Here is an 18,895-nt window from a genome sequence, read left to right as displayed (position 1 = left end):
GCTTGGGCCCAGGTGTGTGAGGCTGCAGTGAGCTATGATTGTGCCACTGCACTCCAGCCTGGATGACAGAATGAGACCCTGTCTCTAAAAAAAAAAAGTATATATATATATAAAATTTTTTCACCATGTGCATAACCTATCTGAAAAAAAGAATCTAGTTCCTTTTGTATTTAGTAAATTAGTTGTTAGTCTACCTTTATACATTAGTTTCATCAGCCCAGCTATAATGAATTTGTCCCTGAGAGAGAGAGATTTGGGTTTAGTATGCTGATGCTCAAGCTTCTGAGTTTAACAGGCAAAGGACTAAGATTTGGACCACTGCAAGTTCACTAAGATAAGGATTCTTGAGATGCCCAAGAATCATTGGGAAGCTTATTAAAAATTGATTCCTTACCACCAGTTCCAAAAAATTCTGATTCAGTAGGTCTAGGATAGAATCCAGAAATCTGCTTTTTTTGAAAGAAACACATTGAGATTCTGCTGCAGGCAAGAATGTTCTAAGGTAATGTCATACCATAAAGTTCTTAAGAGAGGCAGCCAGTCCCCTTGGCCTTGTCACGGGTATTTTCATGATCTTTAAACTTCTAAAGCCATGTTTCTCAACATATGTTTATAACACAGTATAAATACTAGAATTCCTGGTGGCATGCTTAAGCTCAAAAGAACACTAAGCTAATTCAGCAACAATTATAATGCAGTCATGACCAGAGAACATCAATGTTATAGTGTCTACAAAAACATCCATGTTACTACACCATTAACTTGATTGCTGTTTAGGACTGTGTCATATTTCAGCAGAATTACTCACTGTCTATTATCTACTCAAAGGAATCAAAATGGGTGAGTGCAAAGGCTCTGGAAGCAGACTGCCAGCATTGTATCTACTCTACTGTTTATTAGTTCTGGATGCTTGGTCATATTTTTTAACCTCATATGTGCCTCAGTTTTGCTCTATTGTAAAATGGGGTTAATATTAGTATCTACCATGAAGGGATATTTTAAGATGAATACATGTTAATACAGAAAGTACTAGCTCATAATCAGCACTTAAATGTTATCTAGATGCAAAACAAAGAAAGAATCCACAAGGCAAAGTTCTCTCATGTTCCAATAAACCCACTAACCTTTCTTCGGTGCAGTCTGGCATTATGCTGTTTTCTTGCTTATATAGTATGTTATACCATGGCCTACCTATACTGTGTCATTTCAACCACTCGACCAAATGTTCCATCTCATAGACACTGTCCTAACAATCCATATGTGCAGATATAGCAAAGATAAATTTTACACAATGCTTAAGGTTTTGTAATACGTTGTATTTGTGAGGAATTTGTGGTAAACCAGCGAGAATGTAGGAAGGAGAGGCTGGAGGCAGAGAGAACAATTGAGAATGTTGTTAAAAATAATTCAAGCATAAGAAAAGGTCCTGAATGAAGACAATGATAGAAGGAACATAAACAGGTTAGAGATATTGTTAAGTGAAAAGTATATTTGTTTGTTGGTATTTGCACAGAATATAAAAGATATAAAAGGAATTGGTAATATTGCCTGCCTCTCAGGGAAACTGGGTGGCTGGAGAACAAGGGTGGGAGGGGACTTTTTACTCACGCCCTTTCCTATCATTTCAAGCCTGTGATTATAGTTCCTATACAACTAAAGTAGAAAATGGTTTAAAGTTAATGGAAATGGAATAACAGAATCTAACAACAGGAAGAAATAATTTACAGGACTTGAATACCGAATGAACATGAGAGGAGAAGCTAAGGGTGAAAAAGATGATGCCAGTGTTCTTACCATGCAACTAAGAGAATAATGGTTGGATGAACAGAAATGCAGTGATTGGTTGGAGGTTCTGATGACAAGAGAAAATAATAGCAAATGGATATTGAAATTATCATCTAGTTCAAAACTCCCCAGTAGTCATTTGTCCTCGGTATCATGTCTAATTTCCCCTATCCAGGGTTTTTATATTCATAAACATATAAGGACATTATTGAATTTTATGGCAAGAAGATGAGAGAAGTCTGTGCACAAGAGAGAGAAAAGAACAAACAATATCTGGTCCCACAGTGTGTGTTTTTCTGAGCAGTCCTTTTTCTAAAAGAGAGGATTTACAGCAGATAAAGAAACACTTTCATTAGGGGCTTTGCAAAGCTTGAAGTACATGTACATGGTCATTCTGGTATCCATAAGGCTTTGCAGTTTTATAGGACCTGTAGGAAAATGCACCCCAGGGGGTCAAATGTTCCCAGCAGTGGCCTGGCAAAGCACCAGTGATGGGAGCACATGCTCAGACACAATGCACAAAGAGGCATCCAAGGTGTGGATACATCCATAAACACAAGAAATATCTACAGATTATCAGAAATAATTGGGGGTAGGAGGTGTTTTATAGGGGATGAAGGAGGGTGAGCTGGGGAAATATGAGAATTAATGAAGCTGTGATCTCTTTCATACCAATACACAGTGCCTACACTATGTACTTGGTACTAGGCTAGGCACTAGATAAAAAGGCATGGTTTCAGTTACCAAAGAACTCAGTCTTGTTATCAGGGCAAATGTAGGAAGCAGACAATGACAGAACCTCCCAGAACATTTCAATGTTTCAATTTTTAAAACAGAACTTTTTTTATTGGAGTTCAAAAAAGTTCACTAAACTTTCTTGTGTTGGTTTGATCCAATCCCCCCCACTCCCCTATGTTAGAAGAAAACTGAGGCCCACTGGTACAGACTAAGTGATTTTTCCAAAATCACTAGAAGTACAGGCTAGAAGTACAGCAGGGAAAGGCCAAATCTCCTAACATTTAGAATCATTCTTTTCTACTACATCATAATACCTCATTTATACTTTATTAAGTGGATGCCTCTATTCTGGTTTTTCATTTATGGTTACATGGGAAAAAACTGTAGTGACAAAAGCATGGCTCCACAATCAGACAAACCTGGGATCTGAATTTTCTGCCAAATTATACTACTTTGTTTAATATTAAGCTGTTCCTAATAAAATAGCTAAATGTTCTGGAAGAAATTATGATAAACCTATTCTTTTTTTTTTATAGAGACAGGGTCTATGTTGCCAAGGCTGGTCTCAAACTCTTGGCCTAAATGATCCTCCTGCCTCAGCCTTCCAAAGTGGTGGGATTAGAGGTGTGAGCCACAGCACCCAGCCAATAAACCTATACTCTTAACAAAAGATTGGGCATCTGAGTTTGCACCTGCTTATTAGTCTTTATGCTCCTCTTCCAGGATTTTATAACAGATTATATGAATACTACTCAGCAAAGCTAACTGAAAAGAAGTGAAAAGAACGACGATATTAATACTAATCAATTATTTGTTAAAAAAACAGCCACACCAAATAAACTTTACTATAAGGGTAACTAGTAAATTAAGGAGGTAATACATAATCAAGGAAATGGCAGTTTAAAAGTATAAATATTTTTCATGTGTTTTAACAGAGCCCTCAAATTTCTGCATCTATTTACACCATCTTCTACATCTCTACTAAATAATTTTGATAAATCTGTTTCTCAAAAAATGCCTTAAAACTGAAACCATTGTCTAAACCACAAGCATGTACTTTTTTTAATACAAAAAATTGTTTATTACTGAAAACATTGCCTAAACTGAAAGCATAACTTCTTAATTCCGGTATTCTAGAAACTGTACACAAATATCCTACTAGTTAGATTGAAAAGAAAAAATATGCTAACCATATTTTTCAGCCCTAAAATTCTCTTTCCATTCATGTCTTAAAAATGCTGAATCAGGCAGGGCACAGTGGCTCAGGTCTATAATCCTAGCACTTTGGGAGGCCAAGGCAGGAGGACTACATGAGGTCAGGAGTTTGAGACCAGGAGGGAGACTCTGTCTCTACAAAAAATAGAAAAATTAGCAGGGCGTGGTGGTGGGTGCCTGTAGTCCCAGCTACTCTGGAGGGTGAGCCAGGAGAATCACTTGAGTCCAGGAGTTTGAAGTTACAGTGAGCTAAGATGACGCCATTATACTCTAGCCCAAGACTCTGTCTCCAAAAAAACAAACAAAACAAAAAATAACAATGTTCCATCAGGCCAGGTGTGGTGGCTCACACCTGTAATCCCAGCACTTTGGGAGGCCAAGGAGGGAGGATCACTAGAGGCCAGGGGTTTGAGACCAGCCTGGGCAACATATCAAGATGCCCTCTCTACAAAAAATTTTAAAATTAGTTGGGTGTGGTTGTGCACGCCTGCAGTCTCAGCTACTTGGGAGGTTGAGGCAGGATAGCTTGGGCCCAGGTGTGTGAGGCTGCAGTGAGCTATGATCATGCCACTGAACTCCAGCCTGGGCAACTCTGTCTTTAAAAAAAAAAAAAAAACCAAACCAAAAATTGCTGAATCATGAAATAAAGAAAACAGACAATTCAAGTAGTTCATCTCAAATTTCAAGCTTCCTAAGTGTGGTATCTTGGTCTTGCTAAGCATTTAGAAGTAACTGAAGAGTCAAGCTCATTCTCAGAAACTGTGAACTCAAGGGTACAACTAAAAGCACTTGTTTCTGCAAGTTATTACACTTTCGACTTCCTGTTTTATTTAGACAGCTCATCATGACCATTTCAGGTAATGATGCAGAAGTTAAAAAAACCCAACTTCCTCTTTATAAAGTGATAAAAACTTCAGCAGTTAGTTATGAGAATGGATGATTTTACTAGCTTGTACAGAAATACTTTCAAGGAAAACACAGACCATCATCACCAAATTCACCTCATGGTTTACTGCTTTAAAAAAATGTAACAAAGATAAAAAGCAATATTAAAATATATTTGGCAACAAAAATAATATGCTAGGAGATAAGAGGAAACTGGTCACAGATCTTGTTATAAAACCAAGACTATTAATGTTATTAATTAAAACACTGTAATATCTAAAGATATCTTAATTGGCACTTTGAAATACATACATACTTTCCCAAGTTTAACTAAAAAGGCATTCTAATCTAATGTCAAAGACAAAAATCCAACAACACTGGTAAATGTGTATGACTTGGGAACAATAAACTTTAAAGTTTATTATCTAAATTCTTTGTGAAATTGGTTAAAATAGAACAATTTTTTTTTTTTTTGCTTAAGATAGAAGAATTATCAGTTGGACTAACAAATATTAGCCCAGTATTTTCACTGTAATTTACTCTTATTTGAATCATAACTGTTCACCTCAGAATAAACATCTTATTACAGTTTTCTTTCCAGCATAAGCTCACAGGTCTTTTTTTCCTAACTCTTACATATTTATGACAATCAGTTTCTAAATAGGAGAAAAACTAACGCTGAAAGTGTTCAACGACTGGTAAGTGTAGAGCACATTCTTCACCATTTCAAAATGGCATGCCATATGTAGGTATATCAAATTATTCTATACATCAGACTCCCGGATCATACAGTCCCCTCCCCCATCTCAATCTCTTATTTAAAAAAGAGCCAAGACAGGTCTACAGAACACTCAAGGATGCACATTTCGTAACAGCCACAATAGGAAACAGAAGACATAATTCTTGTACTATAACAAATTACCTAGTGAGGTCATTCTAATTTCTACCGGCCCTAAAATCACGTATTTACTGAAAAGCCTGTTATGAAAGGTGTGCAACTGTCAGGAAAAAAAAGTTATTCCACCTGAGATTATGCTTTTGTATTTAAGACATTTTTCAAGAAATAAATACACAAATTGCACACTGACAAATCCAGCTATAATCAAAGACTCCACAGCGGAGTATCAAAGAAGGCAGGATGCTTTGTTCAGACTTGAATGTGTTAACATGAAATTTACGTGTTATATAAAACCTTCGGGAGATTAAGGAAATCCATTGGCTATTACTGATTTGTTAACAAGAAACCGCAAACTAGTTTTCAAAAATTATAGTTGAGAGGATGTAAGACCGGGGTCGGGGGTCCGGGCGGGGGGTGGAGGGCGAGGTATATGTACACACAATCAATCAACCGAGTGTCTACGGGGAAAAGGCTGGTGTCCAAACTCTGAAGCAAATGCCCTGAGGCTTGCACACTTATTATAGAGAACAGGCAATAAATAGCACGTGAGAAAAGAAGTGGATGTGTAGTGAGGTGGACAGCACTTAGGGACCTTTCTCCCTGTCGAGGAGTCGTGACAGCAAAATCACTTCCTGGGGAAGGAGGAGCAAAAGGGAAGTTAAGAGGCCACCCTGACCAGGAAGTGACTCGCCCTAAACTAACCCCAATCACACCTAAAAATGGGGGGATGGGTGAGCCCCAACAGCTAAAGGCGGCAAAATAACCGCTTTTAGATACGCCGCGACATAATCAACGCCCTCTCTCATAATTACAAAAAGGAGTTCACAGTCACGATTCAATAAGGGAAAAGTCTCTTCTCTTGCAGGAAGGCCACTGGGCTGTGCCTCAGGCCCAGGAGGAAAAGAAGAGAGTTGAGGAATGGGAAACTGGGGCCACCGTGAGGCAGAGGAAAGCCCCTTAAGAGCGAAGCGTCCCGACTGCAGAGATCGTATGTCAGCGCAGGCCAAGAAGCTTGTTTTTCCTGAGGACACTGTCAGGCTTCCTACCGCAGTCGGATCGGGCCCCTGTTCCCTGTCGGGGGAGGAGGTAAGAGAGAGAGGCGGACCCCTTACCTTCTCCTCATCCGACACCCGATCCTCGAAGTCGGCCATCTTGGGCTGCTCTGGCCCAGCCCGGCCGCAGGCGCGAGGCAGGCCGGGAAGGAAGCAGAGTGATGGAATCACCGCGGGGGCAGTCGGAAGGACCCGCCCGGAAACGCAGATCAAGAGGGCGCCATGTCAGTTACGCGTGGGGTGACAACTCCTGGCGCCAGTGCCCTGGGACGTCGGCTGTTCCTTAAGTGACTTGAAGTCTAATCTCTTTCTCACTGAGTTACAATCATTTCCCCATTCATCTGTTGGACGCTGGCAGCGCGTTTCGACTGTTCTTGGCGCCTGGGCTCCAACCGACCCAATAGCAGTTGCTACTCCTATAAGTTTTCCTGGTACCAGTGATCTCCATGGCAGCCGAGTCCAAAGCGCTAAAGAGCTGCTCGGCCTCTGGAACGGTCGGTGGCTTTTCCAATTCCGGGAACTGGGTGAATGGAAGCAATAACGCTTCACTCCGGGGTCATATCTCAGTCCAGTTCCTTCAGAACAGACGCCGCAATCTGTCCTTCCCCGCCCCCCGAAGGAAAAGGTAGCCCCAGTCTTAGGACTCGCTCCTCCACCTTCCAATCTTCTCGGTCCCCGTTTCCCGGGATTCTCAGCCTTCACATAGGCCAACTTCAGATCCGCCACTATCCCAGGATTCCCGACTCCGGGTTTCCTGCCCTTCCCTCCCAGCTCCAGGCGCCGGCGAGAGCGGCAAGATGGCGGAGCACGGCGGCTTTGGTGAAGCCGCAACTTCTGTATCTCTTTCTGCACCTGCTCCCGGCATGAGCCCGCCGCTGGGCTGGAAGGAGCGGCTGCGGGCCGGGCTGGCGGGGGCTGGGGCCTCGTTGTGGTTCGTGGCTGGGCTGGGGCTGCTTTACGCTCTGAGGGTCCCGCTGAGGCTGTGTGAGAACTTGGCAGCGGGTGAGAGGACCAGACCTTCCGGGGACGGGCCAGGGGCCAGGACAGGTGCCGGGGGCAAGGGCCAAAGGGCAGAGATTCTAGGTAGTCACCGAGGGCCTCGGAGAAGTCGGTGATGCGCGACCAAGTGAGTTATTTTTCTCTTGGGCCGCAATCCCGCAGCTGATTATCAAACCTGAGCTGCAGCTACCGGCTCCTCCCTAGAACTCTTAAGATCCGCCCTCTTTCTTAACTTAGATCCTCGTTTACCGGAGGAAAAGCCACCTGACAAGCTGTAAGCTTCAGGTGGTAGGACAGAAGAGACCATTCTCAGATTTAGATACAGAATTTATATACACCCCCACCATCGGTAAAATCCTTGAAAATCATTCTTTTGAGTCTCCCGCCTCTCACCTTAGAGAACCCCCACCACGAAGATGAGGACATCTGTAATTCAAGGATTTCAAAGAAAGGAAATGCCGTGATCTTAGTAGACTATTGTTTTAAAATAGTTCTATTAAGAAATAGCTTTCGTGGTATTTGTGTGTGTTGCTTTAGGCTTTATCTTGAGTAATAAAATAGAACAGTACAGCAAGTAAAGAGTGACACCCCCCCCCGCCCCCACCACGAACCGCCCCTAAACAGCAGTGGGTTTGTTCATTAGTTCTTTCGACATCTATAGAGCGCTTGCTATGTAGTCTGGTCTGAAGATACAAAGATGCATAAGAAGTGATGACCGTGAATTCTGAAAATACTGTTATTTAGTTGTAGACAGGACAAAGTGGATGGAGCCAGGGCCTCTTACCATGTCATTATAATATTTCACTCAAGCCCTGAGAAGCAACCTCTGAACAAGATGGAAGTATTTATTTCTGTTTCTTGATGACTTTGGCTATTTGTACAGTGGTTTATTTTTCTGTAGCAAAAGAAGGCAATGTCCCCTTTCCTATAACATGAGATAACAGGAAAGACTGTAAGATAATGTTCTGAGATATTTTGGATTTTTTAAAAGATAGGTACGATATAAATTCACATATAACTAGTACACTAAAACAGGCTAGACTTAAGAGCTAATTTAGTGGCTCTGTAACAGGTGAATGAAGCTTTTAATCGTGGTTTGTATGCGCAATGGATGTTATTCATTGATACATTATTTATTTTTCTACATGTTAACCAGATACACCATTTAGATGAGAATAGTTGACTATTGTAGAATTTTATTTCTTTCTAAAACTTAAAGTATTTATGAGACATTTATTTGAAGTGGAGAATCTGATCCAGGATTTCAGTAAGTCAGGTTCAAAGAGCTCTCAGTTTGTTGCTTTTCTCTTTGACCTATTTTGCCTCTCTAGCTGACATACCAAATACTACACTGTTTCTTTCCCTCTAATTTGAAACACTGGTTTGTATCTTACCAAAATAATTAGGGAGTAGTTTTCAACCTCCTTTGTTTAGCTTCTTATCCTTATAGAGTTGCAAAAATTCTTGTCTAAATTATGATTTATAAGTGCTTTTATTCTCAAAAGCAAGCTGATTTGCTGCTTTGATTTGCTGCTTATTTGACCAACCGTATAAAATTCTACCTTTACATGTGTGAATGCACTTTTAAGATATGATAAAATGGTCATTTAAAGTAGCTTTTTAAAAATTATAACTTTCTCAGATGAATTTCACACTAAATATTAATGCTACTTATGTCCCCCCTCTCATAAAGACACCTGCATATTTATAACTGAAGTACTTTAAATTTGTATTTTTTATTTGCATTTTTTAAACTTTGATTTTTTTTTTTTCTTTCGGCAGTGACAGTATTTTTAAATTCATTGACACCCAAATTCTATGTGGCACTTTCAGGGACATCTTCTTTGATATCAGGACTAATATTTGTGAGTAGTTTCCATTTCCTTCATTCATGTTTTGTTATTTATCTAAAGATCCATCCTGTTATATGGTTACAATAATTATAAATTATAATTACTTATGGATTAGCATTTCCAAAATGTGTTCAGCATTTGAAAAGAGAATTACCTATTCAACAAGTTTGGGGAACACTACTTTTCCCTATCCACTTGTAGAGATTTGCAGTATTTATTTGCATATTAAAGACATTATATACTGTAGTGGGGGAGGGGATGGGGATGAGGTCGACTTTAAATACCTGCAGGGCTCAAGTTGGTAACAAAGATGAGTGAAATGGGCACAATTTAAGAATTAAATTCCTTATGGGTAATCTGGACAGCACATACTCGTTCTAAAAGGGGCTAAAGCTAATTGTTGCCCTGTAGACTTGTGACTAATATTACCAGATCTTCCAATTTTTCAAATGATTTCAAGAGAACTTAGATATACAGATTTTATATAAATTTTTCAATATTTTAATATTGGCAACATTGGGCAGACTAAAATTTGTGTCTTGTATTCAGCTTGCAGTTTTTCCAAGCCCTAGTTTCCTCATCTGTGAACTAGGGATAATAATAGTATCCACTTTATAGTATTATGAAGACTAAATGAGATAATGTGTATAAAAGTTCGTATTAATAACATGGTAGCTGGCTCAAAGTGAGCACTTAATGAATTTTGGCCATTACTGTTCTGAGAAGTCCCACAATAAAGAAACATGCTTAACTTTAATTCAACTTTTCCTTGAACAAGATATCATTTTTTATTAAAAAATGTGTTTTTAAAAATTTGTAATCCCCATTAACATCCCTGGGATCTAGTGTTTCCTCTTTGGAAAAATACTGCTGTAGATAAAAATCTTAAGTTATACACCATGCACCGCCAATGGATTTTTCTGTTCTTTTTTCTTATCTCTAGGTGGTGCTCTCCAGCTACAGTAGGAAGAGTAGTATTTGTATTGGACCTTTTTTAAAATAGGGCCTAACACTGAACATTTTGTTAAAGTGAAATGAAGACAAGAAAGAGATTTTTCTCTTGGAAAATAAATAAGCTATTGAGGAATTCAGGTTAAAAGCTATATGTTAGTATAAGCCTCACAATTTATTGATTTATAAAACCTACTCATAGTTAAGCATATTTTAGCATATTTAGTAAATAGCATAAAAAGTCTAAATAAAGGAAATAAATTATCTTTAAACAGCTGATGTATTGGAGAAAGCATTGGTTTTGGAACGAGAATTTTGAATCTCAACTCTGCCACTTACTAGCTGACTTCAGGCAAGTCACATAAACTGTCTAAATCATAATTTCCTCATTTATAAGAAAGAAATAACTTTTATATACATATATATGGTTTCTAAAATCTTTTAAAATATTTTTGTAACTCTTTTTAAAACAGGGTTTTAAATATATAAAAATTAGGAAATTCAAGTAGCATTTTAAAAGTTAAATTTTGTCATTACCCTAGCAATACTGGTGGATTTTTATTAGCAAAGGTTGTTGTGTTTATAATTTCTTTTTCTGCCTAGACTTATCCAACTTGTATACACATACACTCAGATATACATATACAATGAGGTATGTTTGTGAAGCAGTCTAGTGTAATGGTTAGAAGCTCTGAAGTCAGGCAAACCTGAGTAAGAATCCCAGCTCTGCTACTTAGCAATGATGTGAGCTAGAGCTCATGATTTAAATTTGGAATGTGTGTCCTCATCCCTAAAGTCAGTTGTTGTGAGGATTAAATGCCATAATGCATGTAAAGGGCTTGGCACAATGTTTGGCTCTTAGAGAGAGCTTTTGGTGAGTATTAACAATTATTATTATCATTGTTCATTTATGTTAAAAAGTTGACTTAAAAGTTGAAAAAGCCTCTAGCTTCATATTAATTCCTAAAAAATCCACCTGTACTTTATATAGTGAAGGGTAGTATTTATTATTGCCCTTATGATTACTGTCCTTGACAGTATTTATCCAATGTTTTTATCCAAGATTTATCCAATATAAATCTTATCTTTTCTGTCACATAAATAATTTCTGCTTGTGTAATTTCTTCCGGTTGTTTTCAAGAAGTTTCATCCCACTTCTTAGTAACACATATGGTAGAAACCAAACCATGGCCACATTTGGTGGTGATTAATTTCTTGCTAACTCAATAAGAGTGAGCAAAAAGAGAAACCATTTTAGACCGAGCATAAAACAATAGTGGCATGATAGAAAAGAATGCTGTACCTTGATTTTCTAGCACTTTCCTATATATGTTGTAGCATTTAGTCAGTGGGCCACAATGTAGTAAAAAATGACTGCATACTTTTGACACCTGTGTAGCATATTTGTTCTATTATTTACTGAGACAAAAAATAACAATCCTAGAGGTTTGAAAACTCTGATTGTTTTTGTGATATGCTCTGTTTGTGGTCATAGTAAAACAGTTTAAAAAAAGATTACAATCTCTTAGGCAGTTGTGGATGTGTTTATTTATTCTTTAGATAAATAAAGTAATACATTTGTCCAATACATTTGGCAGGAAACTAGTCTCTCAGTTGGCTTTTTGAGAGAAATGGTCCATAAATAAGAGGAGGAAGGTATTAATTTTATAGTCAAGACATATTAATAGAAAACTAATTATATAAAATTGTTCAAATGAACAAAGTGAACAATTTCAAATTTCATTCAACAAATACTTACGGAGGGCCTTTTATGTGTCAAACACTGCTCTAGATGTTGGGAATACCACGGTAAGCAGATTATGGCCTCATGGAATTTGGTCTAGAAGGTGATTAGGGACAATGATTCATTCACTTGATAATTATTTATTGTGTGGCCTACGGTGCCACACACTGTTTCTAAGCACTGGGCTTACAGTAGTAAACAAAACAGAAAAAAATCCCTGTGCTCATGGAGTTTACATTTTATTAGGGGAATAGATAATAAAAGATAAATAAGTCACACAAATAGTATGTTCTTACTAATAGTGATAAGTGCTAAGGGAAAACAATGAAATAGAGCAGGGCATATAAAGTGTCAGGGAAGAAGGTTGAAATTGTATCTGGGGTAGCAAGGGAAGGTCTCACTGAAATGGTGCCTTTTTTAGGAAAGACCTAAAGGAAATGAGTAAGCTAGCTATGCTGCATGTTACTTCTGCCTCAATGGGAGTGTGTTTGGGGGCTTGAGGAACAGCAGCAGGTATTACAGGTGAAAAGATTACTCTGAAAGGAAAACACGAGATCCAATGGAATTGCACAACACAGTTGTCTATTCTGTTCTGTGGAATCAAGAGAAGTTCCCTAAGGAAGTGTCATTTAAACTGAAACCCACATGAGCCAGGCAAAGGAAGTTTGGAAGGTTGGAATGTCCACATATGAAAATTTCTGTTAATTTGGCAAAGAGCTTCTTTTGGTTCCTTTTTTTATAATAGGGATAAGCTATGGAAACACAAAGAAGTGAATATCCTGATTTTTAAATGGTTCAATATGGGAATCATCTTGACTCTTAATCTGTATATTAATAATATTGCCAAATATTGGAGTAATACTTTTTGGTTCAAAAGCACTTTCTTGTAATTCCTGTTAACACATTTAATAGACAAGGACACTGAAGTTCTGAGATATTAGAGATTAAGTGACTTGCCCAAAGCACACAAAAAGGTATTTCACTTTTATACAGCATGTGTTATTGGTGAATCTTGTGTTTGTGTGTTTTGTTTTGAAAGAGAGTGCATTTAAAATGCTGAATTGAACAGGAACATCTTGAGAGAATGTTTTAATTTGAGCTCATTCATCTGCTGATCAATTATAATTGAAGGATGTTTTCTGCTTGTCATAGATATTTGAATGGTGGTACTTCCATAAGCATGGCACATCTTTTATTGAGCAAGTATCTGTAAGCCATTTGCGACCACTGATGGGAAGAACAGAGAGCAGCATTTCAGAACCAGGTTCTTCTTCCAGCAACGGAGAAAGTGAAACCAGCAGGCAGAATTTGTCAGGTGACTACTTTTCTAATGTCATTTTCAGAGCTTTATAGTTAAGATTGAGTTTGGCTGTGGAAAATATAAAACTCAAAACAGAGTGCTATGGTCTGAATGTTTGTATTCCCCCCCAAATTCAAATGTTGCAACTTAATCACCAATGTGATGGTGTTAGGAGGTGGGGCCTTTGGAAAGTGATTAGGTCATGAGGGCAGGGCACTCATGAATGTGATTAGTGTCCTTATAAAAGACACCTCAGAGAGCCCTTCCACCATTAGAGGAGACAGTGAGAAGTTACCACTATGAACCAGAAAGCAGGCTCTTACCTGACACCAAATCTGCCAGTACCTTGATTTGGACTTCCCAGCCTCCAGAATTGTGAGAAATAAGTTTATGTTGTTTATAAGCTGCCCAGTTTATGGTATTTTGTTATAGCAGTCCAAATGGACCAAGACTCAGAAGTTTGTCTTTTGTGTAGATACAGGTAATCCATGGCTGGTATAGAGAGCAATGATCATCAGAGACTCAGACCCTTTATGTTTTTTTAGCCTGCCATCTCCAAATGTATTTTTTACCTTGTAATCCAAGACCGTTGCTCTGGCTTCAGCCATCACATCCACATTCCAATCAGCAGAAAGGAAAAAAAGGCCAGAAGAAGGATGCTCCTCTACCTGACTCCACAGCAGCTGAGGACACTTCTTAGAAATGTTACATACTTACTTCCTACTGGTCAGACCATTGTCATGTGCCTACTACTTGCCATAGGGAGGCTAGAAATTTTAATCATTTTCTCAGTGTATAAGTGCCCAGCAAATAAGCAGGGGAACTTATTACTGATAAAGCAGAGAAGAGAGACAATTAGCCATCCCTGCCAAAAAAGCAAAGTAGGAAAAATACCTTCTCTTTTCAGTATACTTACAAAGTATCAAAGTCTCAGTTCTTCGTGTATGGATATTCCATTGTCATATATATATATATATTTTTTTTTTTTTTTGAGACAGAGTCTCACTCTGTTGCCCTGGCTAGAGTGAGTGCCGTGGCATCAGCCTAGCTCACAGCAACCTCAAACTTCTGGGCTCAAGCGATCCTTCTGCCTCAGCCTCCCGAGTAGCTGGGACTACAGGCATGCGCCACCATGCCTGGCTAATTTTTTCTATATATTTTTAGTTGTCCAGATAATTTCTTTCTATTTTTTAGTAGAGATGGAGTCTCGCTCTTGCTCAGGCTGGTCTCAAACTCCTGACCTCGAGCAATCCTCCTGCCTTGGCCTCCCAGAATGCTAGGATTACAGGCATGAGCCACTGCACCCAGCCAATTTTTAAATATTTAAAAAATAACAACCCATTGCACATTAACATATTACTATAGACTGAAATGTGTCCCCCAAAATTCATATGCTGAAACTCTAACCTCCAATGTAACTGTATTTGGAGACAGGATTTTTAGGAGGTAATTAAGGTTAAATGAGGTCATAAGGATGGGGATTGACCTGATAGGATTGATGGCTTTGTAAGAAGAGGAAGAGATCTCTCTCCCCCCCTCTCCCTCTCCCTCCCCATTCCCTTCTCCCCCCTCCTCCCCCTCTCCCTGTCTCACCTCTCCACCCCCTCCAGCCATGCAAGGACACAGAAAAAAGGCTGCTGTCTGCAAGCCAGGAAGAGAACCTTCACCAGAGTCCAATCATTCTGGTATTCTGATCTTGGGCTTCCAACCTCCAGATTGTGAAAAATTAAATTTCTGTTGTTTAAGCCACTCAGTATATGCTATTTTGTTATGGCAGCAGCCTAAGCTTACTAATACAGATTTTGGTACTGAGAAGTGGGGTACTGCTATAACAAATACCTGAATATGTGGAAGTGGCTTTGGAACTGGGTAATGGGTTGAGGCTGGAAGAATTTTGAGTTGCATGTTAGAAATATGGATGTTAAGGGCAAATCTGGTGAGGTCTCAGATGGAAATGAGGAACATGTTATTGGAAACCAGAGGAATGGTTATCCTTGTATAAAGTGGAAAAGAACTTGGCTGAACTGTGTTCTAGCATTCTGTGGAAGGTAGAACTTAAGAGCAATGAAATTGGATATTTAGCTGAGGAGATTTTTAAGCAAAGTGTTGAAGGAGCAACTTGGTTTATCCTGAGTGGTCATAGGGAAATGTAAAAGGAAAAACATGAATTGAAAAAGGAATCATTAAGCAAAAAAGAACCAGAATGTGGAGATTTGTAAAATTCTCAACCTATCCATATTGTAAAAAATAAGAAAACTTATTCTGACAAGAACACTAAGGGTGTGGCTGAACAACCAATTAATGTGTGCACCTCATGGACATAATTAGTTATCTCATCAGAAGCCAGGAATAGAGTTGGGTTTATACCAGCAAACACACTGCCCATTTTAACTAAAAGGGACAGAGAAAGCAGGACAGAATGTGGGACGGCTCTTTGACTTCTTGGATTCTATAGGACCGGACCATAGAGCTATCTATTCTGCTGTGAATGTGTACTGACTTCAAAATAAAAGGGAAGAATGACCAAACTCAGGGTTGGCACTCCTACCACAGGCACAGGGGACAAGGCTGTTTTCTCCTTGGTTTCAAAGAGGAACCAGTTTCTGGGGCCACATGACTCTGCCCAGTGCCTCAGGGGCCAGGATACTCTCATAGCGCCACATGGCTGGGGCTATGCCATAGAGCCGTGAGGGTTACAGTGCCACTCCAGTGGGCCTGGAGGGCAGAATATCAAACCACAGAGAATTATTCTCAAGCTTTAAGATCTAATGGAATTTGCCTTGCTAGGTTTTGGACTTGCTTTGGGACCCATCACCCCTTTGGTCCTTTTGGTTTCTCCTTTTTGGAATGGGAATATCTATCTTATGCCTGTCCACCATTGTACAGTATATTTGAAACACATAACTTTCTGGTTCCACAGGTTCACATCTGGAGAGGAATTTAGTCTAAGGATAAATCGTACCTTGAGTTGCACCCATATTTGATTCAGATAATATTTAGATAAGACTTTGGATTTTAGAGTGGATGTTGGAATGAGTTAAGACCTTGGGGGCTATTGGGATGGCATTAGTGTATTTTATATGAAGGACGTGAATTTTGTGGGACCAGTGGAAGAATGCTATAGACTGAATGGTATACCCCTAAATCCATATTCTGAATCTCTAATCCCCCATGTGACTCTATTGGAGATAGGGCCTTTAAGGAGGTGATTAAGGTTAAATAAGTGTGGAAACCTAATCTGATAGAATGGATTCCCTTATAAGAAGAGGAAGATAAAATCAAGTTGTTGGCAAGATTAAAAAAAAAAGAAGAAGAAGAGAAAGAGACACCAGAGCTTTCTGTCTGTGCCGTGTGAGAACACAGCATGAAGGCAGCTATCTGCCAGGCAGGAAGAGAGCCCTCACCAGAACTTAACCTTGCTGGTACCCTGATCACAGTCTTCCAGCCTCCAGAACCATGAGAAAATAAATTTCTGTTGTTTAAGCCACTGAGTCTATGGTATTTTGTTATGGTAGCCTGAGCTAACACACGTATTAAAAAAATAATTATATTTCCCACAACAAGAAAAAGTTTAGTCAGAAGGCTGGCATTGTTTTACATTTGTTTAACTCTCTTTAATGTCTAGCTTAATAGAAGACTGTTTATTCTTGGATCTGTTTCCTCATTGTTTGTTGTGATATGTTGTTTTGATTGAAGTATATAAAGAAAATCTTGTCTTGTACAGATTTGTAGTTGGAAAAGAGAGGAGCATTTTAATAACCTTCTTAGAAAATCGTGCTTATCCTTTTTTGATACTATACCCAAACTTGCTAAGAGTTACTTTCTGAAAGTTTAGTTGCAGTGTGGAATCTGAACTTTTCATGCTCTGTTATGTTAAAATCCACTGGTATATCTTGCATTTTGAATGGATCTGTTACTTATGCATAATTTTATAGCATCATGCATTGGTTATTTGGAAAATACTTGTTCACTGAGTTATACATATCTTAAATATTGATACATTTTAATACATACAAAAAATCATGTTTATTAATATCACTACCAATCTCACAGAAAACTCTTTAAGTATTGTAAATTACCAGGTTCATGATAGCAGGCACAAATTTTTCAAAATTCTAACACTTGTGTTTTGAGTTTTTAAGCTCAAATTTTATCATTGGCAGCAAATATTGTTAGTTTTTTTCCTTGAAGTTGACAGACTCACTTTGTTCATTTTTAAGAAAATGTCTGCCAGGTACCCATCTAAATAACCATAAGTTTGTCTGTGACTCTTTGAAGTATAAGTGGTGTTCCATGACAAAAGTGGCCAATTCAGCTCACAAAACAATAGCTTTACTGGAGATAACCATCATACCTGGGATAATGTTTAAAAGAAATTTGACTTGTTTTTACTGCAAGGATGTGGGAGTGAAGAAACTGATGACTCCTAATACAATTTGATGTCACTGCCTTGACTCTTGCTGAAGTAGCAGTACCCAGCCTATTTGGTAACAGGAACTGGTTTCATGGAAGACAGTTTTTCCTCGGGAGGGGAGGGGAGGAGGTGGAGCTCTGGTGGTAAAGCCTGGCCCTGTTCCTAACTAACAGCCCACGGACCAGTACTGGGCTGCGGCGTGGGGGTTGGGGACTGAAGTGCTAAAGAATTAGCAGTTTTACCCACCATTGATTTTGCACAGCCAGTTCAACTTTGTAGGACAAGTAAGACAAGTGTGCCAGGGGCACAAAATTTAAGGAAGCCCTCATTCTCAGGGTCATATAGCTGAGTTCACGTCAACATAGTTAAAAAGGCAAATAATGTCTTAGAATTTATTATGAAGAGTTGTTACTTTGCAAGTCCATAAATTACACTTTTCAGAACTGATCTAAACAAAGATCTGTTATTAATTTTTCTCCTTATAAATCTTTGACGACTAAGGATAATAGCTAAACTCCTTAATATGCCATATAAGCCCCCTGATCAGTTTCTCCCAGTCTATTTTCTGACCTCACTTACAGGTCAGAAAATAGCTCTCCCTCCCACCCCTTAACCTGTACTCTAGCCTAGCTATGCTGTGTGGTTTTATGGTACTTCCTCTGCTTGGAATGTTCTTCATTTGGCAACCTTCTACTTATCTTTTACAGTGATTCAATGTCAGTTCAAATGTCACCTCCTTTCTAAAGCCTCCCCTGATTTCCCCAGAGCAAAATTAATCACTTTCTTTTTTCTCTTGGAATAAAACATAACTGTACTATAGAACTTATCATAGTTTATCCCATTGTTTACATGACTAACTCTCATGCTATATTTAATTCAATTAAACAAGTCCAGTTCCAGATGCTGTGCTAGGCTCCAGGAATATAAAAATGAACAAAGTTTTTTTTTTTTTTTTGAGACAGAGTCTCACTATGTTGCCCGGGCTAGAGTGCCGTGGCGTTAGCCTAGCTCACAGCAACCTCAAACTCCTGGGCTCAAGCGATCCTCCTGCCTCAGCCTCC

General features: G+C 38.9%; 2 protein-coding genes across 2 annotated transcripts in view; one reads left to right on the top strand and one right to left on the bottom strand.

Annotated features, from left to right (window-relative positions):
• The window catches only part of CAPZA1 (capping protein (actin filament) muscle Z-line, alpha 1), a 43,973-nt gene extending 36,647 nt beyond the window's left edge, over positions 1-7,326 (bottom strand). The window contains exon 1 of the mRNA XM_012644621.1: positions 6,634-7,326. Coding sequence (XP_012500075.1) covers positions 6,634-6,672 — 39 coding nt within the window. The 5' untranslated portion in view covers positions 6,673-7,326. The remainder of the gene's footprint in view (positions 1-6,633) is intronic.
• A 44-nt stretch (positions 7,327-7,370) lies between these two features.
• The window catches only part of ST7L (suppression of tumorigenicity 7 like), a 97,019-nt gene continuing 85,494 nt past the window's right edge, over positions 7,371-18,895 (top strand). Inside the window, exons 1-3 of the mRNA XM_012644620.1 lie at positions 7,371-7,575; positions 9,355-9,437; positions 13,273-13,435. Coding sequence (XP_012500074.1) covers positions 7,371-7,575; positions 9,355-9,437; positions 13,273-13,435 — 451 coding nt within the window. The remainder of the gene's footprint in view (positions 7,576-9,354; positions 9,438-13,272; positions 13,436-18,895) is intronic.

Source organism: Propithecus coquereli, unplaced genomic scaffold, assembly GCF_000956105.1.
Source record: "Propithecus coquereli isolate 6110/MARCELLA unplaced genomic scaffold, Pcoq_1.0 Scaffold215, whole genome shotgun sequence".
NCBI classification, from domain to species: domain Eukaryota; kingdom Metazoa; phylum Chordata; class Mammalia; order Primates; family Indriidae; genus Propithecus; species Propithecus coquereli.
The sequence above is the reverse complement of the archived record's forward strand: the minus strand, read 5'-3'. Positions and strand labels throughout refer to the sequence as shown.